At 51.0% G+C, this 24,532-nt stretch overlaps 2 protein-coding genes and 2 non-coding genes across 11 annotated transcripts; 1 reads left to right on the plus strand and 3 right to left on the minus strand.

Annotated features, from left to right (window-relative positions):
- Positions 1-4,191: 4,191 nt before the first annotated feature.
- On the plus strand, positions 4,192-5,483 carry OST4 (oligosaccharyltransferase complex subunit 4, non-catalytic). Its single transcript, XM_019970568.2, has 3 exons — positions 4,192-4,349; positions 4,475-4,612; positions 5,246-5,483. The coding sequence occupies exons 1-2, from the start codon at positions 4,249-4,251 to the stop codon at positions 4,587-4,589; spliced, it is 216 nt and encodes a 71-aa protein (XP_019826127.1). The 5' UTR covers positions 4,192-4,248; the 3' UTR covers positions 4,590-4,612; positions 5,246-5,483.
- Positions 5,349-24,532, minus strand: AGBL5 (AGBL carboxypeptidase 5). Of its 8 annotated transcripts, none has more exons than XM_070798978.1 (17): positions 24,201-24,532; positions 23,954-24,096; positions 23,376-23,462; positions 21,782-22,042; positions 21,363-21,534; positions 20,960-21,123; positions 20,086-20,263; positions 19,641-19,819; positions 18,775-19,231; positions 18,117-18,286; positions 17,663-17,798; positions 16,763-16,965; positions 15,925-16,139; positions 8,391-8,543; positions 7,192-7,304; positions 6,217-6,347; positions 5,349-5,874 (listed from the first exon to the last, which is right to left on the minus strand). In XM_070798978.1, the coding sequence occupies exons 4-17, from the start codon at positions 21,994-21,996 to the stop codon at positions 5,703-5,705; spliced, it is 2,658 nt and encodes an 885-aa protein (XP_070655079.1). In that variant the 5' UTR covers positions 21,997-22,042; positions 23,376-23,462; positions 23,954-24,096; positions 24,201-24,532; the 3' UTR covers positions 5,349-5,702. The 8 variants fall into 8 exon arrangements, 6 of the variants coding, with proteins under 6 accessions (XP_070655079.1, XP_070655080.1, XP_019826122.1 ...); XM_070798979.1 differs by adding an exon at positions 22,842-22,958 and having other exon boundaries at positions 23,954-24,532; XM_019970563.2 differs by lacking the exon at positions 23,954-24,096.
- Positions 23,646-23,718, minus strand: TRNAA-AGC (transfer RNA alanine (anticodon AGC)). Its single transcript has one exon. It is a non-coding gene; the product is annotated as a tRNA-Ala (tRNA).
- On the minus strand, positions 24,069-24,157 carry TRNAY-GUA (transfer RNA tyrosine (anticodon GUA)). Its single transcript is given in 2 exon segments — positions 24,069-24,104; positions 24,121-24,157. It is a non-coding gene; the product is annotated as a tRNA-Tyr (tRNA).

The following is a 24,532-nucleotide window of genomic DNA, read 5'->3' on the forward strand; positions in this document are numbered from 1 at the left end:
CCAATATTCTTGCCTGGAGAATCTCATGGACAGAGGAGCCTGGTGTACTACAGTCCGAAAGGTTGCAAAGAGTTGGACAGGACTGAAGAGACTTAGCACATACATGAGAATGGGTGCCACCGTGTCAATGTGACTCTTCATGATGCACCCCTGGGGTCCTTTGGCCCAGAATATGATCCTGATGACTGGCAGAAATGTTGCCATAAAGACGTGATGGTGAAAGCAAACACTGGAACCATTAGAAATGGAAATCTGTGGATGTTCCTTAGAGGTGAGGGGCCCAAACCTAGGGAGACTTGAAGGAAATGATCTTGGAAGGTCCTGATTTCAAAGTCACTTTCACTGGAAGGCTGCGGCTCTGTCCCTGGTCTCCACATAAGTTCTAGGCCCGGCCTCTGGCCCGGGTAGGAAGCCAACTTGCTTCCCCTCCAGCAGCCTCTGGCAACCTGAAGTCATCCCAGCCATCTTGTCACCACCCAGTTGTCACCCATTCCTTTGCCTGTCCCCTCAAGTTAAAAAATCTGTTGTATCTTAAGTGTGTCAAGTTAAAAATGTGGGCTTTGAGATATAATGGCCGTAGGTTGCATTTTGTTTAGTCCTGTAATTAGGAGCCAAAATCTAGGGACTGACATGAATGTTTATGAGATCTCAAAGAAATCAGTGGCTCTGGGTTCACTGCCGGGTGTTGGGGGGGAGACAATTCCTGGGTTCACTGGGGAGGCCTGAGGTGTTGGACAAGCAGGCTGCACTGGAGACTAAGTTTTCAGGGAAGGCAGTGGCGGCAGTGGTGGTATTGATAGGCAGCCATAAATTTCCAGAGACTGGCAAGAGAATTCTTGAGACCAAAAAAGGCTAAGCGTCCCTGGGGCAGTAGGACAAGGTCTATTTTATAACCACTCCAAGATAGGAAATTGCCAAAGGTCTAGTGCCAATAGGAAATCTTGGCTACAGCAGGGGACTAACTCATTCAGTCAACCATCACTGACAGCGGTGAGCTTCTACATCGGGGCCAGGACAAACAGGGGCATGGGCAGTAAGGAACGTTTTATGGCTACCACCCTCTGTCCGAAGGCTGAATAGTGGGAGGAAAAAAGGGGGAATAATATGAACTGGGTCTTGGGTCATACAAATTCAGAGGGGAATTCCAGCTTGTGGGGACTCTTAGGCAAAGGTCCACTCTGGCACAAATACACACATATACCTTTTCCTTCCAATCCTTCCCATAGGTGTCATATTTAGGAGCCAACCTCCCTGGACTCAGAACCCAGTCCCCTTTTCCAGGTCTTGTTGCTTTTTCACTCCTGAGCCTAATCCTGACCATGACTTCTTGAAAATGTCACCTTAATCACAGAGACTAAGCTCCACATTTCCCCACTCTTTGTCCCCCCTATCCTCTCTCTCCCCTAATGCCCCCCAGGATAAGGCTTTACCTGACTCACTTCCCTCATGCTTTTTCACCCAAGATTTTTTTGATTTGTTAGTTCCTAGCTTAGTCCTCTTGCATGGAAAATCCCATGGACGGAGGAGCCTGGTCGGCTGCAGTCCATGGGGTCGCTAAGAGTCGGACATGACTGAGGGACTTCACTTTCACTTTTCACTTTCATGTATTAGAGAAGGAAATGGCAACCCACTCCAGTGTTCTTGCCTGGAGAATCCCAGGGACGGGGGAGCCTGGTGGGCTGCTGTCTATGGGGCTGCACAGAGTCGGACACGACTGAAGCGACTTAGCAGCAGCAGCAGCAGCTTAGTCCTGGGCTTCCCAGGTGGTGCTAGCAGTAGAGAACCCGCCTGTCAATGTAGGAGACATAAGAGATGTGGGTTTGATCCCTGGGTCAGGAAGATCTCCTGGAGGAAGGCATGGCAACCCACTCCAGTACTCTGGCCTGGAGAATCCCATGGACAGAGGAGCCTGGTGGGCTACTGTCCACAGCATCTCAAAGAGTTGGACACAACTAAAGTGACTTAGCACGCATGCACAGCTTAGTCCTAGAGACCATTCTGATTTTATTTATGTATTTTTGGCTGCACTGGATCTTTGTTACTGCACTTGGGCTTTCTCTAGTTGCAGTGAGCAGGGGCTACTCTTTGTTGTGGTGTGAGGGTTTCTCGTTGTGGTGGCTTCTGAAGGTGGCGGAGCCCGGGTTCTAGGTGTGCGGGCTTCAGTAGTTGCAGCACATGGGCTCTGTAACTGCAGCACACAGGCTTAGTTGCCCTGCAGCATGTGAAATGTTACCAGACCAGGGATTGAACCCGTGTCCCCTGCACTGGCAGGCAGATTCTTAACCACTGGACCACCAGGGAAGTCCCTGGAGACCAGTTTTAACTTGGTTAAAAAGTTCCTCCAGGCACTAGGCCAAGTGACCCATTCAAGGCTGATTAAGACTCGCTGAACCAGGCACAGGAAGTTCTGGGAGGTGAAGGACATTTCTGGATGATTCTAAAAAACAAATCCTATTCCGCTTGTCCCTGACCCTAGGCCAATCTATTGAGTCCTCTATCTGACAGGCAGTACGGAACAGGAGCAGGAATCAGGGGACACTGTCTTTAGCCATTTGTAGAAATATGGTCAAATCAATTACCTTCTGGGCTCCAGTTTCCTGCCTCATAAAATGACCTTGAAGGCCCCCTTCAGCTCTGAGAGTCTAGTTTACTTTGCACCCGGGTCAGCTGGTTTTTAGGACAGCCTTGAGAAGCTGAAGCACTTCCAAGGTCTTCCCTCATGTTCTTTATATTCTAGAAAGTGTACTTTCTAGGATCTAGTTCTGTTTCAACACTAGATCTAAATGTTTGGCTGCACTTGGATCTGCTTTAAATTTCTAGGAGATGCAAAGCATAACATGTGTAATCCCTTAAGACCCAGACCCTCCTTCTCCCAGAGCAGAGCTGGGAACAGACTGCTCACTGAGGGACATGTGAGGGAGTGAGTACACGGCTGAGGTTTCACTTTGTTATGTGCAGGGAACACGGGCTTGGGATTCTAAATAGGAAACTTCTGGGAAATACTGGGTGGGGGCTGGGTGATGAGGTAGGGGAGGCCGGGGAACTACAGACCGCTAAAGGCAGAGAGGGAGTTTAGGAGTCACTGGGCTGGAGTGTGGAGGATAAACTGCTGATGGTCCCAAGTCAGGGAAGCCCACTCCCGGCTAGTGAGTGCACCCTTAGCTCATCGTGCACTCAGGGAGCGAGTCAGCCCCCTCACCCAGCTGTTCCAGCCCCATAGCGGCTCCTGTAGTTTTCTTTGGCTCAGAGAACCAGAGGCGTCCCCTGAGCCCTGGCCCCCCTCTACCGCAAAGCAACTGGCTTCCATTACCCCTGACAGCTCCAGAGCAACAGCCCAGCCCCCGGCCCCAGCCTGGCTTAGTGCCGTTCCCTTTTATGGTGAAGCTGAGGGAAAGCAAGAAGTGAGGGGGAGTAGGTTTGGGCTGGGCAGAGGGTTGTAAAGCCCCGGGCTGCCTCTCCCTCAGGAGAGACCCTCGGACATCTACCCACTGTCATCTTTTTTCTCCTCGGAGGCCCACTCTGCTTACCACCCACACGACCCCTTTTGCCGCTCCCAGCCCTTCCTCCTTTCCCCACTCCCTGACATCCGGGGGGTGATTTCCCACTTGGCCGAAGTCCCACGGTTTGGGTTTTGATTCCAGGAGGGTCCGCCCCATTTCCGACGCCCACCTCTTGGGGTGGGATGGAGGGAGGGAGTCCGACTAAGGGAGGCATCGGTCAGATCACAGGCAGGATCGTTCTTTTTGGCGTATGTGGGGCAGAAAGGCTGGCGCGCCAAGGAGAGGGACCCGGCCGCCCCACTCCAGTCCCCATTCTACACCGCCTCTCATCCCTCTCCCCGCCGCCCGGGCCAGGGAGGGGACCCTGAGGGCAGGGCGCAAAGGAAGCACCTGGCCGGGCCGGGAAGCGAAGGATGAGCAGCAGCGCGGGGGCCCGGGACAGGAGAGGAGGGGGGCACCGACTAGACTCAAGCCAAGCTCCTCGCCCGGCCCGGCCGCCGTACCCTCACTCTAGCCCACTCCTTAGCTCCAGCGAGGTTGCCCTAAGGCCGCTAACCGCGTTCCGGGAAGCGCCAGCTGCAGTCAGCTGCGCCGCACTGAGTCTGGAGTGCGCGTCCGCCCAGCGACCCACACGACAGCCCCTCCCTCTTCGGCCAGACCCAAGACCCCGCCCCTCGCGAGAGCGCCACGGGAGCAGGCGAGACGCTGAGGCTAGAGAGGCCTTACCGACCGAGCCTCACAACCGGAAATGCCTGGTTTGGAGCCGAATTGGCGCTGCAAACTTCCGGTCCAGGTTTACTACCTCAAGCTCGTCCACAGACCGCGTCGGAGCCGAGCCCAGCTGATCAGGTAAGAGGAACGCAGGCGCGATCCCCGACCCATAGGCTGTGACTGGACCAGCGGGGGCAAGGACGGGTCCTGGTTTGGGCGAGGAGTCCGCTGGCCCGCGTCTCAGGCCCTCCTCTTCTCCTCAGCATGATCACGGACGTGCAGCTCGCCATCTTCGCCAACATGCTGGGCGTGTCGCTCTTCCTACTTGTCGTTCTCTATCACTACGTGGCCGTCAACAATCCCAAGAAGCAGGAATGAGAGTGGCGCTTTTTCTGCCCCAGGTAACGGTCCGGGGCTGTAGCGCCTAGACCCTGGAGAGTGAGCGGGAAGGCCGCGCCAGGACCTGCAGGGTTCGAGACTTCAAATCAGAACGTGTTGGGCCAAGCGTGATACAGTCCAGAACTGGGCCCCTTTATCCGCACAAAGTAGCGAGTGCCCAGCCCCCTTAAACTGCTCCCTGCTAGAACGGGGTGGGTACCGTCAACTCACTCAGTCCCCATCTTTATGTGGTTCCCGATTTCCAAGTTGATAGTATGGGTGCAAGGAGGTACTGACACCCTAAGTAATAAAGGTAATGATGCCATCCAAGTATGAGGATTTGGGCTCTTCACTTAAAATAGTCCTTTTCCAAGGTTGTGAGGTCTTTAGGCATACTTTTTTTGTGAGGGGTTGCAGAAATAGAGAATTCTATTTCAGGGGCACAGGGTGCTTATGTAGGGGGTGGCTACTATAGACCTAAGTCATAGATAAGAGTGGGATGGGGGTAGGTTGTATGAAGGGCTTGTAAACCAACCTGTAACAGTGGGTGAGGACTGTAAGGGGGAACAGGCTGGATGGGAGTTGATTCTGAAAGATAGCGCCAGAGGAAAGCTGCAGCATTTTCCTTACCTCAGGTCTTTCCCCCTCTTTTCTAGGGTTCCAGGACATAGTCTGAGGCAAGATGGAGGGTGTGAGGGGCCTTCACACTTCACTTCATCCCTTCTACCCATCACAGCATACAAAGCAACTACACCTGGATTTTTCCAAACAACTTTTATTTCCTCAAAGTCTTCCTTAACCCTATGGAACAAGAAGCTGCCACTGAATAGGGCCCAGTATAGGGGCTACTTTCTTTTCTACTCCCTCCCCCCAATATAAAAAAATATATATGTTTTTGTGGTCCCAAAATCTTGTGCTGTGGAGGGAGGGAAGGGGTGGCAGGTCCCTGCTTTGTCCTGTCTCAAGGTGATGCTTTGCAATGTCTCAGAACAGTGTGGGGGGTGTTCTAGAAGTTACATAGAGTTGTCACGTGGAATCAGCAGCTGAAAAGGGGGACTAGCACATTTGTCACTGTGTTCCCCATTGTGGGGTCATATCCTGGGCTTGAAGGCATCAGACCCGGGGAGAAACAGTGAATGGAGGAGATTTAGGGACAAAACAAACCTCGGTTTGGCCCAAGGGCCCCCCACTATAACAAATCCGAGACTGGGAGTCAGACAGACTACAGGAAATAGGAGAAAAGGCGGGGGCGGAGCGGGGCCGTGGGGGGCCGGCCTGAGGCAGCCTGCAACAGAGAAAAGAGAGGAATCAGGGTTGCAAACTCAGCCCTTCTTCTGGTCTTTTAGCCAGGGGCCGGGACATGAGACAGACAAGATGGGGGAGGCTAGGTAGGTTGGGCACTGCACAGTGGTCTGATAGGGGTGCCTGAGGCCCTGACTGGAAGTTGTTCTCTTGTCTGCTGGAGTGAAGAATGAGAGCATGATGGGAAAAAAGTCAGCGACTGGATTCTTACTGGAGGTACATTTAGTCCTTAAGGGGTCAAAGGGAGAAGGGGAGGAAGAAAATGGTCCTGAATGGCAGAAATGGGAATAAGAGGTGGAATGAGGGGCTGGACACTGGTGCTCACCGTGGTGTGCAGCGGGGTCCCAGCTCCGGCTCACTGCTCTTCTTGGTCTGGGGGATAGGGGATGTGGGGCCCGGAGAGCCTCTCATCCCTCTGCGAGTCGGCGGTGAGCCCTGGGCCAACCTGGGCCTAGCCTGTGTGGACAGGGGGAGGCTAAGAGGCTGGATTCTTCCATGGACGTTCTTGCTTCTAGGTTTCCTTCTAGTTTCCACATGCACGAGTGTAGTATATGGGTCAGCATGGGTACTAGGACCTTGAGTTCTTGGGCACTATGCCTAGCTGAGAGGGTCAGGCAGGATAATAGCTAAAAAACTCGGGTTCAGTCTATGATTATACAGTCCAAGCTTTACTTAACTAGGGGAGGCGAAAGGACCCAGCATTTAACCTTCATGGCTATACCACAGCCAAGATCTGGAAGAGTAGAAAAGCACGATGTGGAAAGATGTTGGAGTATTAGTAGGTCTACTTCAGAGCCTTCACTGCCTCAGCCCCTGCCAGAGCAGCTTAAGCTTCACCCATCCAGGCAGCTTCTGCCTATACCCAACTTCAGTCAGCCTAGTATGGGGATCTGGACTGAATCGGAGTGGGTGGCACAGCTGGTCCTAGGAGCAGCAACCAGATGTGTTACCTGGGGAATCCGGGACCCCTCCTGGCGGGAAGTCTCCTCGGGCAGGTCTGGGCAGAAAGAGAGGAGAAGCTAAGGGCAGGGGCAGGCAAAGCCAAAGCTAGCAGGCTGAGGTGAGGGTATGTCTGGCAGGGATGCTGGGATTGGAAGCAAGCAAGAGACCTGGCTGAAGGGGACAGGGGGCACTCGACAGACAGGCATTCAGGCATCAGAGCAGCTCTCTGCTGTGGTTGTGGGGCAAGGATGTAAAGCAGGGCTGGGCATCTTCCCTCCCATTCCCCAGGTGAACAGCGCCTTGCTGGGCTCTGCCAAGTGTTGTTAGCCGGGGGCTGGGGAAGACCCCAGAATGTTACCTGCAGTCGGGTCCTAATACAGGGGATCCGAGGTCCAGCCCCCAGCAGACCTTTCCCAATCACCATGACGGCCTCTGTCTTGTCTCCTGAAGACAGGAATGAGCAGCTGCTCCCTAGGGAACAAAGGAAGCTGGGATCAGGACGGGGCCATGGAGAAGAGGTAACTTCCTTTCCATCCGGGTTTCTCAATACTGGCACTGTTGACATGTTGGACTGGATTATTCTTTGTTGTGGGGGGCTGCCTTGTGTGTTTCAGGATGTTTAGCAGCCATCTCTGGCTTCGACCCAGCAGATGGCATTTCTTCTCCTCCCTCCTCATCACTGTAACAACCAAAAAATTCTCCAGACATTGGCAAATGTCCACTGTTGTGCAAAACTGCCCCTCGTTCAGAAGCACTGCATGCTCTCGTCTGGTCCAAGGGGTGGAATGGCAACTTGGGGCTTGACTCAGAACCCACTTAAGCTGAACTGCTTTGAATTTGTTAGTGTTACCCCAGTTGTGTGTGTAAGCATTTAAGGATCAAGCAGCACCAAGACCGGTGGATTCAGGGCTACCCACCGAAGAGAGTTAACAGGTTGGGAGTAGCAGGCTCTGAGGGAGGCAGAAGATGTCAGACTGGAGTCTTAGAAATCATTCCCATCCAGTCCGTTACATGGCTGGATCTAGAACTTAAAAGGAAAGCAGATGGTCTAGGCTCTCTATGTGAATGACACGATCCCATAATATGTGTGGTGATGATGGGTGAAAAGGTCTATGCTGTTTTCATTCTTCAATTTCGTCTAATGTTGCCCAGCTCCTGGAGTCGGGGAGTATGAATAAATAGCAGGTAGGAAAAGTCCTCAGGTTCAACTGTAAAAATAAGATTAAATGAGATGATGTGCTTAGAGCAGTACCTGCCACATAGTAAACGCTCAGTACGTGGTAACTTATTTTATTATACAAAGACATTCATAGAATTCCAGCTTCCTGTACAAGGACATGGATGTTAGTTTAGGGATTTAGGATAATCCAGGAGAATAACTGACGGCCCTGGTCTGGAGTGGCCTGCATAACATGAAGTCAAGAAGGAGGTGCAGGTCATATGGCAGCAGAGCTGGAGGGGTTTCTTCAAGCCTAGTCAGGACTCTGGCCTACACCCTGGGAGGTAGAGAAGGAAGGAGGTCGACCAACCCAGATTTCAGTGGCAGTGAGTACAGACCTGATATGCTGAGTGAGTTGGGCAGTAGGCAGGAGCCCATGTGTGAAGAGGCTAGGTTAGAACTAGCAGGAGTTGGGGATGGGGCCAGGCTGCTTGAAGTAGGGCGATGGGTCACTGGCTGCTGCCGCCGTCTCCTATCCTGGCTTCGGGGCTCTGAGTGGAAGGGACACAAGCAGATAAAAGGGCAAATGAGGTATTGTCATTCTACTGCCCCACTGGCTTTCCCTTGTCAGCAGATGCCTGTTTTCCAGCTTGTTATCACACCAGCATCCCTCTTCTGAAGTAAATCTAAGATGGGTAGAAAGACCTCATCACTTACTCCAGCTCTCCTTGTTCATCCAGCCCTCGTCCTGCTTTACCTCTGTAGCTAACTAGCCTACTCACACCAGTTCATTCTTAAGTTACTGAGCTTGGCTTTTTCTCCTCCCTCTAAATGCACCTCTTCAACTACTTGTCCTGTCCCTAAATGCCAGTATCCGTCACCATTTTATCCTCTTCTGCTCTATGTGGTCAAAACTCCTAAGTCTCCCTCTCGCCCTTTTTTCCTGAGCTGCAGTTCTGTCTACTGGTTGTTTCTACCTGGCAGTGTCTCATGACCCAGTGTCTCATGATCCCTTGCTTCCTTTCCTTCTCCCTATCTTGGTGAAAAATCTGCTAGAAACTTTTGTTTGATCTTTCGACTCCTTCACATTTAGATTTGTATTTAACCCAAAACTGGACAGTTCATCCACTGCCTTCTCTTGAATTCCCTCTGTATTCACCTTTGCCATTACCAGTGTCCAGATACAATCTTTATCTCTCATCCAGGCTTCTAAAAAAATATTCTCCACTGGCCTCCCTAGCTTGAATCTATTCTCTTTTATAATCCATCCTTCACACAGGTGCCAGAAATTATTATTCTAAAATACAGACCTGATCAAAAATCATTTTGGCTCAGACAAGGGGGAGATATTGAAGGTCTTTTACAGGATAAAGTTCAAATGCTTGAACACGGCATTCAAAGCCCCACCTACTATAGGTCCAGTTTACACACCCTCAGTAGGATGCTGACTTGATCCTCTGCTATAGCCTCTGTGGCTACTGGCTGTGCTGTTCCTCTGCAATGCCTGTTTCTTCTTCCAGTGAACTCTGGACATCTTACATGTCTCATCTCAAATGTCACCTCTATGAAAGCCTCCCTGACCATTAAGAGTAAAATTAACTGTTCTCTTTTCTTTAATTATTCTTTGTTCCCTCGGGTGAAGGAAACAGCAACCCACTCCAGTATTGCCTGGAAAATCCCATAGATGGAGGAGCTAGTAGGCTACAGTCCATGGGGTCGCAAAAAGTCAGACACGACTGAGTGACTTCACTTTCACTTTTCTTTCTTTCCCTTGGCAAGTAACTGTTTATGGTTTCTGTCTCCTTAACTAAATGTTAGTATATGTAAAGTACTTATAACAGTGCCTGGCACATAGTAAGCGCTCAATAAATGTTAGCTAATATTCTAATTGAAACTTTGAGTTTCTTGAGGGTAGGGACCTGGTCTTTTCCAACACTATGTTTCCAACACTATATCTCAGGGCCTGTAAAGTACTGCCTGGAAAAACAAAGACTTTAAACATTTTGTTTGCCTGGATAACAGACACCCACTGCAGACCATGAGCTGACTCAACAATCCCTGTCTAAGGGCATGTGGTTATACTCTTATGGGGCAGCTCTCTTGGTCCCTTCTTTGTGGCTAGAGCCTTACTGCTACAGATTCTGAAAGGTGGGATCCCAGTTGGGTAGATGGTGATGAGAAGGGGCAGGGAGGTGCTCAGGCATGGCAGGTCCCTCCTCATCATAGGGTAACAGCAGGTACCAAATGTTCTCAAACCAAATGAGCCATTAACTTCTATGGAGCTGAATTTGATGCTGATTACAGGATGCCAGCTGACTTCTAACAAAGCAACATGTGTTACATGTAAAAAGTCTCATGTAAAAAGTAAGTAGGTAACAGGAATTTTATCTTGTCTACACTAGCAGTGACAAGGGTACTTCTGGAACATTCCCAAACCAAAATTTAAAAAACTGATACTTGTATGAAAAAGGACAAGAAGAAAGGGAGAGATCTCAGCAGGAAGCTACTCTAGCTTTGAGGAGGTTGCCGAGATGCTGGGTTCCAATTAGAGTATAAGACCACAGACAGGAGTCAAAACCACCAGACCTTAGGGAGCTAGAAAGAGTTGGCACAGCAATGCCAACAAAACAACCGAAGTCAGGAACTCATGGCCACAGTTAAATAACTTGAAACATTATCCACCACCAAAGACTCAGAGATGCTGCAGAGCCTAGACCTTGGTAATGGCTTCAGTTAAAACATGGACGTCAAGTGACAGTGCACTCGGGTCACTTCAGATAACGAACTTCATGACAGAGGGAGAAACAGCAGGAGATAGATGATCTGACACAGAAGGATGCTGGAACCGTGTTAGGGGATGAAGTTTCACCCTACCCCAAGAAAGGATAAAAGAGTGCAAGCGAGAGAGTGAAGGCCTCTGGGATGTTTGTAGGTTCCAGTAAGGAACCAAGTGACACTCAAGAAGATACAAAGCAAAATGAGCAAACAATATAAAAAATGCCAAGTGAAATGTAGGGATCAAGGGAAAGATATTAAGGATACATCCCTGGAATCCTGCTGCTGAAGAGAGTTTCAGGATAGGAGACAAGTTTGGTTTAGGAGAGAGGCCTGATCTGAAAAATGGGAGGCATTTAAAGGTAGCACTTAAAAGCCTGTCTTAAGATGTGGCAGGGCCTGCTTGTAAATTTGGCAGTGTAAGCACACAGCCCAGCTTCTCGTGTTTTGACTTCTGGGCCCTGGTGTCATCCATGCTTATCCAGTCTCATTGTGACAAGAATTACAGGGAGGACCTCCAACTCTTCTTGGTTCTAAACTATAGAAACGGCAGCTTAAGGCTGAGTGCAAGTGGTGATGGGACCAGCTGTGCATCTGTGACTAGTTTCAAGAGGGTGCAGCATGGTCATCAGCCCCAAGGTTCCATCTGGGAGCAGCAGGTCAGTCCTGGGCAGAGGCCCGAGACGCAGAGCTAGACTGCATCTCACCACCGTGTGAGTCAGAATGGATATTCTGAGGGCTCACAATTCTGGAGCAGTTGTGTACCCTTTGCCTAGGTCCGGCATCATCCCCACTTTCCCCAGACATCTTTACAACTGTCCCTCCAAGTAGCACTCAGGTCTCACTGGATCCCTAGGACGATCACAGACCTGAATAATGCCCTTTGAGGGGTGGATAGGCAGGGAAGCCTCCATTCACCTCCCAGCTTCTTGCCTTTTATTTGTTCAACAAATATTTGGAAATCATTTAATAAGTGCCAAGCGTGTTGCTAGGTGATAAGGGAATAAACAGATGTGTTAGGAAACATTTCCTGCCATCAGGTAAGTTTTAGTCTGAGGGCATATGGCTATTTAACATGAAACTTTTGTTTTCATGGGAAAAGGTAAAAGTGGTGATGGAGCTGGAGGCCTGGAGGCTTCCTGTGTCCTTTGACTCAGTTCTCAAAGGAACCTCTACTCTTCATTGGCCTTGAGGTGCTCCACCAGAAGCTGCCAGCCAGCTGAGACAAGGCATCTCGGAGGCCAGGAAAGAGTTCTGGTAATCTCAGCTTTAAGTGCCAGAGCTGGGATGGATTAGAGTGGCCGTGGTAGGCTGATGGCTGAAGGCTCCCTGCTTTACTCGTAAGCCCCTGCCTGGTCTTTCACCAGTAGCCTGCTGTGTAGGCCGGAAGGGGAGTGCCTCGGGTGCAGTTTAGGGAGGTCCAGGTCTTTGCCTGATCCTGAGAGCAAGTGCCTTCTTCAGTCATGTGTCCTAGGCACCTCACTGGTGTCTCTCTCCACCCCCAGCCCCCCCAGCCTTGTTTTCATGAAGCATAGCCAACAGGAGGGGGAGCTCGTTTATTCTCCGCCCTCTACCCAGCAGGTCCTCTGAACTGCCTGCGTCTGCTTTCACACCACTAAACTACCCACTTTAGCAATGACATTAGCTATTCCCCAGTGATTCTGGCACTGTTGCCAGGGGGGTGCTGGGAGGCAAGGCCTACTCAGGCTCTTTCAGCCTTCTGTCCCCGCAACATTTCTATTCACCCCAAGTTGGCTACTTTTGGGCTTCTAAAATGTCATCCCCCAGCCTCTGAGGACAGGCCCAGCCAGAGTAGTTAGCTCCCTGAGGCCCTGCCTTAAGCTGCTGGCTGGGATACCTAAATCTTGTCTGAAGTCTTCTAGATAGCCCAACCTCATGTTCTGTTCTAGCCAATAAAGGACTGCCACTAAGTAACCTACAGTTACATGGGATATTTTTTATGCATTAGTGGGAATTTTCTTAAAAATAAGTTCGTAAGTAAAAAAAAAAAAAAAAAACAGAAACCTTCAGCAATCCCAGTTTGGGGATTTGGAAGGTGTATTCACAGATGCTTTTTAGTTAGATCTCAGAGAGATGAGGATCATGATTTTCTTATCCTGGAAGACAAAAGATGCCTAGATGTGGTGAGGGCCCAGAGCCAGGTGTGTGGAACCAGGAGATGTCACAAAGCTACAGCACAGGACAAAATGAAGAAGTTTTCCCAAGGTGAGTTGAAGATGCCATGTCCAGTACCACAGTATGCATCAGAGGTCCCTATCCCAAGCCAAGACCAGTCTCCCATCCTGGAGTCTTATCAGGGACTTTGAGATGGAAGTGGCAAAAACTGGAGCACCAGCAAATGCTCAGGAGAACACAGGAGTCAAGATCTCTGGGTCTGCTCTTTCAGCTCCTTACAGTATTCCTGTCTGGCGTTATGAGGAATCTTCCTGACCTCCTGAATTCAGAGATAGTTTCTTGTTCCTACAAATATTTATGCAAGTCCACAGGGTGTCCTGATTCTCAAACCAGCTCTCTTTCTGCTTCTAAGCTCATTTGCTGCTGCTGCTGCTAATTTACCTGGGGGAATATAGCTTCTCACTTGGTTTCACCTGCACCTGAATGTGGAGGACTCTTAGATACAACCCTGATGTCACCTCTCTGCATTTTGGCCCTTTTTCTGCCTGTGAAAGACACTCAATTGTGTCCGACTCTGTGACCCCATGGACTATATATAGTCCATGGAATTCTGCAGGCCAGAATACTGGAGTGGGTAGCCATTCCCTTCTCCAGGGATCTTCCAAACCCAGGTCTCCTGCATTGTGGGCAGATTCTTTACCAGCTGAGCCACTAGGGAAGCCTTTTTCTGCCTGTAGGACATCTCCATATAGCTAGCTCGTGACATCCAAGCATGTCTAAAATAGATAAACAGCACTCTTCAGACAATGTCTTAATGTCATGACATACTCCTTTAGCTTGTAACCATGAAGCTCTTAAGTCTTTCTCTTCCACCACCAGTGAATCCCTCCACTTGTTTCTATTAAATACCTTCACAGACCCTGGTACAGGCACTCGTCGTCTCAGGTATAAACCACTGCAAGGACCCCTTCTCCCATCCCTGCCTGATTTCTATAGAGAGTTCACAGACAGCTCGCTTAAGCAGATCTTTTGTTCCCATCATGAGAGACACAGTCACTGCCATAGGTCTTTGTTAACACATAATCTTTTGTTCTCAAGACATTTCAGCTTCTTCCTCCCACCTTTCTTCCTGATTCCATAGGGAAGGGTTTGCTCTTCGAATCAGCTAGTGTGCCTGCTTGTCGTCCTCTCTACACATAGCACTGGTCCTGGCTATCACTCTCATCTCTGGATGTTCTTATTAAACCATAAACCACACCCATTCCTCAAAACCACTTCTCAACTGATCATCCTTTGGGTGATTACTCTTGTGTTTATCCATAACAGTGGCTCCCCGCGTTCCTTGCTTACAGTGCGCTTTTCTGCTGTGTTTACAGCCCTGTGTCCCTTATGAAGTTTCGAGTCAGTCCACCAGAGCAGTTACTTTGTAGTGACTGTGCCTATTTTCTATTAGTTATTTGGGGGAAGTAACAAAGAAGCAGAGTATGTTTCTCACTCAAGGAGCTTAATACAGCACTCTACATTGGGATGGGGGTGGGGTGGGTGGAGTAGGGAAGATGTTAATAAAATATTGACTAAAAACTGCCTAGAATCCTCCAGTGATGATCTAGAAAAGGCTCTTTACTGTTTGCCTTTTGTAGTCAGGGAAGAAGATTTAGGGTTCATATTCCTTCTATGAGTTAAGAACAAAAGAAATTAAAAGAAGAAAAAGTATCCAAATTTAAGATAGGAAACTCAAGTATGCCAGAATGCAAAAAGACATAAGTTTGAATAACTGCCACTTAATAGCTGTGCAACCTTGGACCAGTTAACCTTCAGCACCCTCAGCTTCCTCATTAGAAAAATGGAAATACCACCTATCTTCAGGGTCCTTGTAAGGATTAAATGAAATAAATACACGGTACTATTTTGTTCACTGTTTAACGCTATTTAAACATAAGGCATTATTACTGCTTTAATACTCAGTGTACAAAAGTGTCCTTTCTCAATGAAGACAGACTCTGAGTGGGGCTTGGAACCTAAGCAGAGGTAACTATGGGGTCTGCCAGGGACAACATCTTATTGGTCAAAGCTGGTGAGGACCACTGCTCTCTCTCCTGTGGCTGCTCTAATCAGTGGTCATCTCCACAGCCACTGACGCCAGGGCATGTTTCTGCTCTGCACCAAAAGTTTTGTTGCAAGCTGAGCAGCTGTGAAGTGCTGACAAGGACAAGTGCAGCTTGAAGACGAGCAAAGCTCAGTTTCTAGTGTATAAACCTCTATACTCTGGCCAGACTGCTGTAGCCCAGAAGCCACATACAATGTTGATTTCTGATCTACTGCTTTTTCCAGGAATAGCAGTGTAACAGTCGCCCTACTCCAGTCCAGGTCACTCCCAAGGAACAGCTCTGAAGTCCCTTCCTCTTCTTTTTCCTTAAAGGCCCACCTGTTTCTGGTCAAGCAGGGTCTTATTGGCCAAACCTAGAGGCACAGTTGAGGGACTGTGGCCACCGCTGGAAGGGACTGGATTGTGAGCCTAGTACAGAAGCTGTCTGTAGTTCCATTTTCTTTGGAAAAGCTGGCATCCTTCCAACACTTTCTGGAAAGGCTCTGAAGCCAGGAACAAGTTCAGCCATAGAGACCCTGGGTAGGATTCACCATCTCTGCATGGTGCTGTGACTGACTGTGAGGAAACCTTATCCTTCCTGCTCCCAAGACAGACCAACACTGTCCTTGACGTGGAGGCTCCATGTCTCAGCGTGACCCTGCTCTAGCCAGTGATTCTTCCTTGGGCACTTCCTGCCTCCCAGCAGTTGCTGAAACCCAAGACCCCGGGCTCCCGTCTCTGCCACACAGTACTGTCTGGAGCTTGTGCCGCAGGGAACACCAAGGTCGCAGAAGAGGCTGCAGATTCTGCTACAAACTAATTTTATTGATTCACCCCTTGGTCCCAGGCCGAGTGTGCATCTTCAAGCTCTCACTTCCCCCAGCAATGCCCCAAACAACCGAACACCTGTTGCAGGGGCTCCCAGACTAGCTTACCTCTGACGGGGCCCAGCACCCGGTGGCTGACCTTTTGGGTGCTAGATCCCAGGCCTGGCAGCCCCGCAGGCCGGCTGCCATGAAAAGGAAAGCTGGGGGAGTTCTTCATCTGTGGAGAATTTTGTTGGCTGCTGCTGCTACCACCAGCACTTGTGCCAGTACTAAAACTTCGCGCACGGCTCAAGGTGTTTTCAGAGCAGGAAACAGGCAGTCCGCTGCAAGAAGCAGACACCAGTTAATCCTGGGTCAGGAGGTTGTCTTGCATCGTCCTCCCTGGTCTGATGCCCAGTACAGCGTCACCTCTGTGGTGAAAAGTCTCAGGGACTCATTCCGAGGTGGCAGGGAGGAATCTGTGTCCACAGATAAGGAACCTAATGTGGGGCATCTCAGGCTGCCTGGGGGCCCTTGTTCACACGTGCACACTCCTGCTGAGAATATACTAAGAGCCATGTGGGCTGGCCCTGGGCAGCTTTAACTCCCAGTGAGGTCCCCATTGTCACCCTGGTGCTGCCCTGGGCCCCTCAGACATTCACAACTACAGGAAGGTGAGACCCACCCCTGGGGACCCCCACCCTAGTTCTACTTGATTTTGTGCAGGGCTCTGGAGCAGGGAATCCCCTAAGCTGCTTTTCCAACATCTTGGAAGTATGTAGTGCTATATAAATGGGAAGAGGATCCCATTCTCCGAAAAATGCAGTAACCTTCCTAATCTGCATTCACCCTGGAAACATTCACCACATGGTTCTTTTGGTTGGGAATCACACAAATTCCTTGGAGCTCTTTGCTCTAGAGCCCTGTTCCAGTGCCCCAGCCTCTCGCTCCCCGCTGCTTGTCTTACTTGTTACTTCTGGGTGGAGTTCGAGAGCCTCTCTTCTTGCTGATGCTCATGTTCACAGTGGTGCTCAGGCCTCGGCTGCTGCGCACGTGTTTCAGCATCCAGGCCCGGAGGTTTGTTAGGCTGCTATGCTCTGACAGCACGATTCGGGGCCACGGGTTGCACTCCGCCATGTCCAGAGCTGCAATGGCCATAGCTCGTCCCACCTGTGGGGAGTCCAATTTGGCTCAGTGTCTTGGTCTTCCAACCCAGGAAGCTGTTTCCATACATGGGTGCTGTGTTGGCTTGAGATGCACAGCCCACTGGAAGGGAAGGAGAGGCCGGCCTCACATTTGCTCAATGACTATGTCAACTGTGGTGCTCAGGCTATTTACTGCAAAGTGGATTTAGGGCTGCCCCCTAAATTGCTGCCCATCTGGGGCCCTCGTCATTATGAGCAGGGGCAGGTGGGCTTTCAGGATAGCCCCAGGCAGGAGTTCTACCAGCAGGAGAAGGCAATGGGATTTCTTCTGTAACCCACAGTTCTTTCTGTTCCTGTCATGTGCCCCAGGACACCGGGATCATCAGGACCTCTGTAGAGGGGGTGCTTTGAACTCATAAGGGAACTAATCCAATAGAAGGGGGAAGATAAGCTCACAGGCAAAGAATGTGACTCAGCACAAAATCATAGGAGAGTCTCTATGGCAGGGCTGAGGATCAGAGTAGTGCCCATTCATCCCCTTGATACCTTTACAGTCAGAGGCCTGGTGCCTATTAACTGAGGAAAACCACGACCATGGTTGAGAGTTGAGACGGCGACAGTGGTGAGCCTTGCCTCAGAGGACCTGAGAGTCAGGTGGCAGAGGTGAAGGCCTTTCCAGACTTTGAGGTTTCCCTTTCCCCATTCATCCCCTGCATTCGTACCTGCTCAAACAGTTCCACAGTGTATCTGGAAGGGAAGGCCGGCGGGGGAGGGGGGCTGGCACGCCCGTTGTCATGGCAGGCGGCAGGGATGCTGTTTACTGAGCGTCCAGTGTTGTAGTTGCATTCAAGTGTGTAGCTAAGACATGGAGACCTTTATCAGACAGAATCTGGACAGAACCATGGGGGACAGACTAGGTGGTCTACGAGATAATCAGCTGGGGTAGAGTGTGCACAAGTAGAAAGGGCTGATCCCCAGCACTAGCAACTGACTCTGGCACTTCACAGAAGAAAGGTCCCCCAAAAGGTAGTGTCCCAGACTAAAGACAACCACACAAACTGTGAATCTGTCCTTTGGGAAGACTTCATCCATCCCCTGCCCCTCACACACCCTACACTGGGTTATTGTTTTCTTTGGGCAGCTATTTCATCCACTGTATCTCAGTTTCCATCCAACCTGTGGATTATCCCTGAGGCTTTGTAGATTGCAACCCGGCCGCTTCCCTCTTTAGACTGGCCATCTCTGCGGTCTCGGGCATACATATTCTTCTCTGAGAAATTGCAGCCCTGGAAGTCAAAGTGGGCTGAGTTCAAGGAGATGAGCTTTGGATACAGCATATTTTCCACCTGTTTGGGTGAGGAAAAAGGCAACTCAGAAGGAGAGACAGAGAGAAAGAAAGGATGGGGCAAGGAAGAGATGCCTAGTGTGGGGTCATGTGCCTTCACACAGCACACAGACACCTTCAGAACCATCAGCAGTAGTCAGCATTGCTTACATCCTCACTGAATGTTTGACAATACTTCTAGGTGTTGGGAAGGTATGAGTCTACCTCTTTTTAAGCCCTTCTCTCCGAAAATATAAAATTCTCCTTCTCCCCTGGTGTTCCAAACTCTAGAAAAACTATGATGCTAGTAGCTTGACCTTTCAGAGGTCATGATGTAACACAATGAGGTGCTGCCCCTTCTTGGCCCCTGCAGCTCGTTCAGAATAAGCTGCCTCTTGCCAGCCCCAGGGCTTCCTGCCAGAAGGCCCTACTCCCTCCGCTCATGGCCTGAACTTCATCTCCTGACTTGCAAAACTCCCCACACTCACATGACATTCTGCAGATTCCCACCTGGGTGTTCTCGTCACTAAAGCTGTTTCCATACATGAAGCAGCCCCTTTTGGAAGCATGTCCGTGCAGGTCCACGTAGTAAGCAACACCGCTCTCTCTGGGGGGGATGGCATCGGGGGCCAGCTGCTCCACCTCAGCTGACTCCTGTGGCGTAATCCACACGCTGTTGGGCTTCTGCTCGGCTACCTCAGTCTGTGTCCACGCCTCAGGTTTATCCCCGCTGGATGAGCGCCCAAGGTGAGCTCTGTTTTGGAGACTGTCGGCTTTCTCAGGGTCAGAGAGGGGAGCATCAGGAGGGAGATGGGAACTGTGCTGGTGCTCAGAGGGACTCTGGGAGTTCAGCCGGGAATGCACGTGGTGGTAGAGAAGCACAGCTTTAGCCCCATAGATGGCTGGGTGCAGGACTGCATCAGGCTTCAGGTACTGGCGATTCAGATTCACTCCACGCGAGTCTGTGCTGTAGGGAGACAAGGACCAAAGCAGGGGCTTGAGGGCTGGGCCAGCGAAGGAGACACGTGGCAGATGGAAAGGAAACTGACTTATGAAACGAGAGGCTGAAGCTGCAACAGGAAAGACAACTGACGCTGGCCCTCTCCCTGGTCAGCTGTTATCCTTCCTACAGAAATCTAAAAGACAGCTCCCTCTACCAGATGCACCTATGGATATGCTGGCTTTATTTCCCTAGAAAGTGCCACTGGATGGGATCATATTTGTTCTCGGCTCACTGGATGATCACAGGGACTTGCCTGTGTTAGGGTGCAAGAGGACTGGGAACACAGACACTACATATGAGGCTAACAGCTGCCACTGAGATGCAGGTTATAACGGGACTGGGAACAATCCACGTGGCTGGGCACGCCTCTTACCGGTAGTGACCCCGGACAACCCCATCAGGGTTCAACATGGGAATCAGCTTAAAGACAAACAGGCGACGTAGGGTTTGGGCCCGGGGATCATCAGGTCGAAGAATGAAGTCCAGAAAACCGTTGAAGACAAAGCTAGATGGAGTCTCCCCGGGATGTACCCTACTGCTTAAGAAGAATATCTGAGGTGAAGAGGAGAGCAGTTATTAGGTCATTTGCTCTATATTCCAGGGTAACCACGTGGGGATGGTGGTGGGACGAGGTGGAAACAGCCATTGGATTTCCAGCTGGTTGAGTATGCAAACTGGAATAGGAGCTGTCACACCTGCCTCAGAACGTAGGCTGAGGTCGTGTCCACGGGGCCGAGGGATAATATGGCCTCAACCTACCAGTGGTGCCTGGGGCTGGGCCAAGGCCAGGGTACTACCTTTATGCTATTTCTACTCACTCTCTTGCCTGTGAAACGGAATGGTCGGGGGGTGCTGGCATCAGGAAATAGCTGCTCTAGACGGGGCTCTCGATCTTCTCGAAGCCCATGGCAGGAACTGATCGTCAGTAGATCTACACGAAGTCCATCCAGAGAATAGCAGAGGGTCTCCCGGTGGTAATAGATGGTATCCAGGGGGCTGTAGGTGTGAAAGTTATTAAGCCAGAAGTCCCCGAAGTCCTACCAACCAGTGGGCATGGTCACCAGCCCAGGATTTGTAGGATCTGGTCCTTCACCCTAACCTTTGGGGCCTTCTAGTCCCTCACAGTGTTAAATGAGCCTGAGGATTTGGGTTGGGTCTACATTGTCAGTGGAGAAGAAAATGGCAACCCACTCCAGTATTCTTGCCTGGAGGATCCCAGGGACAGGGCAGCCTGGTGGGCTGCCGTCTATGGGGTTGCACAGTCAGATACGACTGAAGAAACTTAGCAGCAGCTACATTGTCAGAATGCAGGGAATACGACAGGATGAAGTTAAAGTTTTATTCCCCAGTTTATGGTGCCCTAAGGTAGACTACTTTGCATAGACACAAAGAGGTGGCCTCTCTTGGGGCAGGAAAAAACAAATGTGTGCTGCGCAGTGGCAGTGCTGGCTAAATTCTGGGTGACTGATGGGACCTGGGATATTAAGAGACTTGAAGTAGGCAGGTGATGAGTGGATGGTGGGATGTCAAGGTCACACAGAAACATCTGTCAGGGGTACCTGAAGTCCCACATGCTGTACAGAGGAAAGAACAGATGAGGTTTGGGGTCAGGGCTCTGAGGGCAAACTCCAGGAGTAGCAGAGGTGCTCTGCGGTCCAGGACTACGTGACAGGAAAAGAATGGGGTTGGCACCTGCTGTGGGTAGGGCTGTTCTCCAGAAAGCGCTGGTCTAGCTGGCTTAGCAAATCCTGGCAGTCACTGTAGGAGAATGGGTAGCAGAAGGCGAAGAAGGTGGTAGCCCCACGGCCTTCCACAAAACGATGAATGAAGGATAACACAAACTGCGTCTCTGTCATCTGAGGAGCAGAGGAGGAAGAGGGAGGGGCAACACGCCATTGGTGTCAGAACTAAGAACCTACTGGGTCGACCATCAGAAGCTGACCTCACACCCCCATCACTTTTACTAACACCCCTCCCTCTGCGACACCCCATGACAACCAGCTCCTTCTGGGCTTCCCGAGGCAGGGGCTTATCATGGACTCCAGCTGGCACCAGAGGGACCCAAGTCTGTCCTTCCTCCTCATGGAAAATTTACCTCAAAGGTGGGCCGGTCTCGAATTCGTTCCCAGCGTGGCCGAGTGGGCAGTGTACGCACAAAGGGAGCCATGCCCTGGGAATACAGCTTGCTTTGCTTGTTCATGTTCATGATATTGATCTTGATGAGTTTCCCTGGAGTTCCTCCTCGGACGCTGAAGTAGAACCATGACCTGAGGGCCAGAGTAGGAGAGACACATCATTCTACACAGGAGGGTTGGAGGGGCTATGTGGGGGGGGTGGGGGGTGGAGGGGGGGACTGGAGCAAGCCAAACTGGGAAAGGGCTACTGGGTAGAGAATGAGGAGGGGGATGGGGTGGGAGAGGAGGGGTGGTGTGCTGGCATGAACTCTCAAAAGGCTAACAGAAGACGCAGGACCCCCTCTCTTCCTTCTTCCACCCTCCATTACTTTCTTCTTACCTGTTCCCATTCTCAAATTCCGTTTCAGCACAGTCTGGTCGGGTCCACACATTGAATTCATAGTCAGGGGAAGAGGCAATGCTGCTGGTGGAGGCTGATGCCCCACCCGCTACTCCTTCCCCATCATTAGACACAGATTCTACCTTCTCCACATGGGCTAGGTTCCCTGAATCAAAGCGAGAACTGAACAGCAATCCCCCACAGCGCAGCTCCATGGTGGGGCTGGGAAAGCATCCTCCTGCACCACTCAGGCCCTGAGAGCTGGGAAAAACGTGGGGTAGGGAGGAGAGGGAAGAAAAATGAAAACGTGTTCTTTGGGTATCGCTGGGTAAATGAGAGCTCCTCTAAGGGAGTACCATAAGAAGAGGCTCTCTTTCCCTTTAAAAAAGGTACATGTGGACCTCCAGCAAAGGCCAAAAATAAGCAATATTCTGTCCCCACACTAAGGGTTATAACTGACTTCAAAGGACCCTATTTTACCACAGTGTGGCTATTCCAAAATGAAATACTCAATGACTTAAGTATGTCGAGAAACACTATAGACTCTAAGCTTCTTTGCAGCCCAAAGATGAGAGAAAATAGGTCCAACTGCCCAAATCTAGCCATGATACACCAACTACAACATAACGCCAGCTTGAAAGATGGGTCATTCTGGACCTCCAGTTCCTAGACTGGCTCCCTGCTCTGGAGAAGAGCAGGAGAGAACCAAGGTTCTAACTTGAGATAGACAGCTCTCTCTCTCCACTCCTCTGCTTTCACAAGTACTGACCCGGCATTTTTCTGCTGCTTCCTGAGCCCTGGAAGGGCTGGTTCTTTTTTTTATTACCCCATGCCTATTAATTATGAAAGAAAACTAGACATGTGGCCTTTGCCAAGCCAAAGTTAACTGGGCAGAAGCTACCTGCTCACATGGAGACTGCAGCTTAATCCCCCTAAGGGTACGAGTCTATTCCACACCGCCCCTCTAAGCACCGAGGCCCCTGAAAAAGATACCCTAGTAGTTGTGGGTCAGTAATGGGTATTCTGAGTATCTCTAGACAAGTGGCCCATAGAGACCTACTTGGGGACGGGGGATGGCTTCTCGACCCACGACTCCGAAGGACCCTCACACCAGGACCGAGCTTGCCCCAGCTTGTTGGCTTGGGATGGGTAGGGGCGGACTCACACTCGAGGGAGGCTAACAAGGAAGGGCGTAGGGGTCAGAAGTGAGGCCACAGGAGTGGGGGCGGGGCGGGACCAGCCTGGGCGAGGGGCGGGGTGGCCCAGCCGGGTGGGCTTCCAGAGGGGCTGCGGGCCGCTGAGCGCTGAGAAGGGGGCGGGGCCGGGGCCCGCACTCCACGCAGAGCCCCTCACCTCTCTCCGGGCCGGTGATCCCGCTCCCTCTCCCGCTAGCAAGGCGCCACCTGGGCCCCGGCACCCGGGCCCTCCACCCAGGACCCAAACAAAACCCGAGCGCCGCGGTGCCGGGACCCCGCTCTGCCAGGAAACAAGAAGTCTCACGCCTATTGGCCGCGGGCACAGCTGGCTACCCGCCCAGTAAGGCACGCTGCCATTGGTCAGTACACCGGGGTTCCCTCGCACGTTTAGCGGGTACCTGAGCCGGTGCTGTTTGCGGGCTCGACCTGCAGGCGCGGCTGGAGGATTCCACCCGTGTCTTCTCGGAAGACGGTTAACGGCCTTGCTACCGGGAGGAGAAAAAGGCAGTGATCAAAAAGGAACCTGAAAAAGACTCACCTGCAAAATAGAAGGACCCCGTGTGAAGCTGATCATTGCCTACCGTACTCCTTTGTGTATTACAAAACACCCACAAGGTTCAGCCACTCGCGGTTGGGGAAGTCTTCCAACGCATGGGGCAAAAACCGAGTGGAGGATGCGGGCATCGATCCCGCTACCTCTCGCATGCTAAGCGAGCGCTCTACCATTTGAGCTAATCCCCCAGCTGCTTTTGGCTGCTTTCCTTTTGCCTTACAGGTTGTTCTGCGGTGTCCGCTGACCAGTGGACCCGCCGTGGTTGGGGAAATTCATTTGGCTTAGCACTGAGTGCAGTGGGACCGCGGACCGGATTTTTTAAAAGCAGGCATATAATAATTATACATAAGCAATAATAAACCTTATTTAAAAGCACAGATTAGCACTCCTTTGCATGTAACCCACAAGATAGCATAACCGTACCTCGAGTGTTTACCGCACACATCTTTCAAGGAACACCAGCAGTGCGCAAACTCAGTGGGTTTCTAGGTAAGCTTTTCTCTTGCGAGGAAGAGAAGGTTAAAAAGATCGTACGAAGTCCTTCGAGCCGGAATCGAACCAGCGACCTAAGGATTGCCACAGCTCACTCACTACAGTCCTCCGCTCTACCAACTGAGCTATCGAAGGCCCCGCTGCTAGTGGCGCCTGCTGCTGTCCCTCTAATACTTACCAAGGCCACACTCCAGGGTCTCAAAAGCTTTGAGGAGGCCTAGCGCCCACCTTCTAAAGAAGCTCCTCCAGGCTGCACAGAACAGAGGAACCCGGAAGCAGAAATGCGAGCAAAGGACGCTGCCAAAAGACCTGCTTTCCAACCTGGACCAAGGCAACACGGACCACACAGGTCCCTTCCGTTTCCGTGCTTTTTACAAAACGATAGCCCCCGACACTCCACCCGCGGTGGCTTCTACAGGACTGCGGACGCTTAGAGACCCGGCCCACGACCCTGACTTCTGATTTCTCCAGCCTGGCCAGCATGCCCACTTGCTCTACTCTCGCCAGGCG

Source organism: Bos indicus, chromosome 11, assembly GCF_029378745.1.
Source record: "Bos indicus isolate NIAB-ARS_2022 breed Sahiwal x Tharparkar chromosome 11, NIAB-ARS_B.indTharparkar_mat_pri_1.0, whole genome shotgun sequence".
Classification (NCBI taxonomy): domain Eukaryota; kingdom Metazoa; phylum Chordata; class Mammalia; order Artiodactyla; family Bovidae; genus Bos; species Bos indicus.

Excerpts from the sequence above, each read along its gene's own strand:
- OST4 (XM_019970568.2), top strand. The coding sequence starts at position 4,249 with ATGCCTGGTTTGGAGCCGAATTGGCGCTGCAAACTTCCGGTCCAGGTT. Across the intron at positions 4,350-4,474 it reads AGCCGAGCCCAGCTGATCAG|CATGATCACGGACGTGCAGC; the intron begins GTAAGAGGAACG and ends TCTTCTCCTCAG.
- AGBL5 (XM_019970563.2), bottom strand. The coding sequence starts at position 21,996 with ATGGAGCTGCGCTGTGGGGGATTGCTGTTCAGTTCTCGCTTTGATTCA. Across the intron at positions 21,124-21,362 it reads GAGACCGGCCCACCTTTGAG|ATGACAGAGACGCAGTTTGT; the intron begins GTAAATTTTCCA and ends TCTGCTCCTCAG. Across the intron at positions 16,966-17,662 it reads CTGTGGAACTGTTTGAGCAG|GTGGGACGAGCTATGGCCAT; the intron begins GTACGAATGCAG and ends GACTCCCCACAG.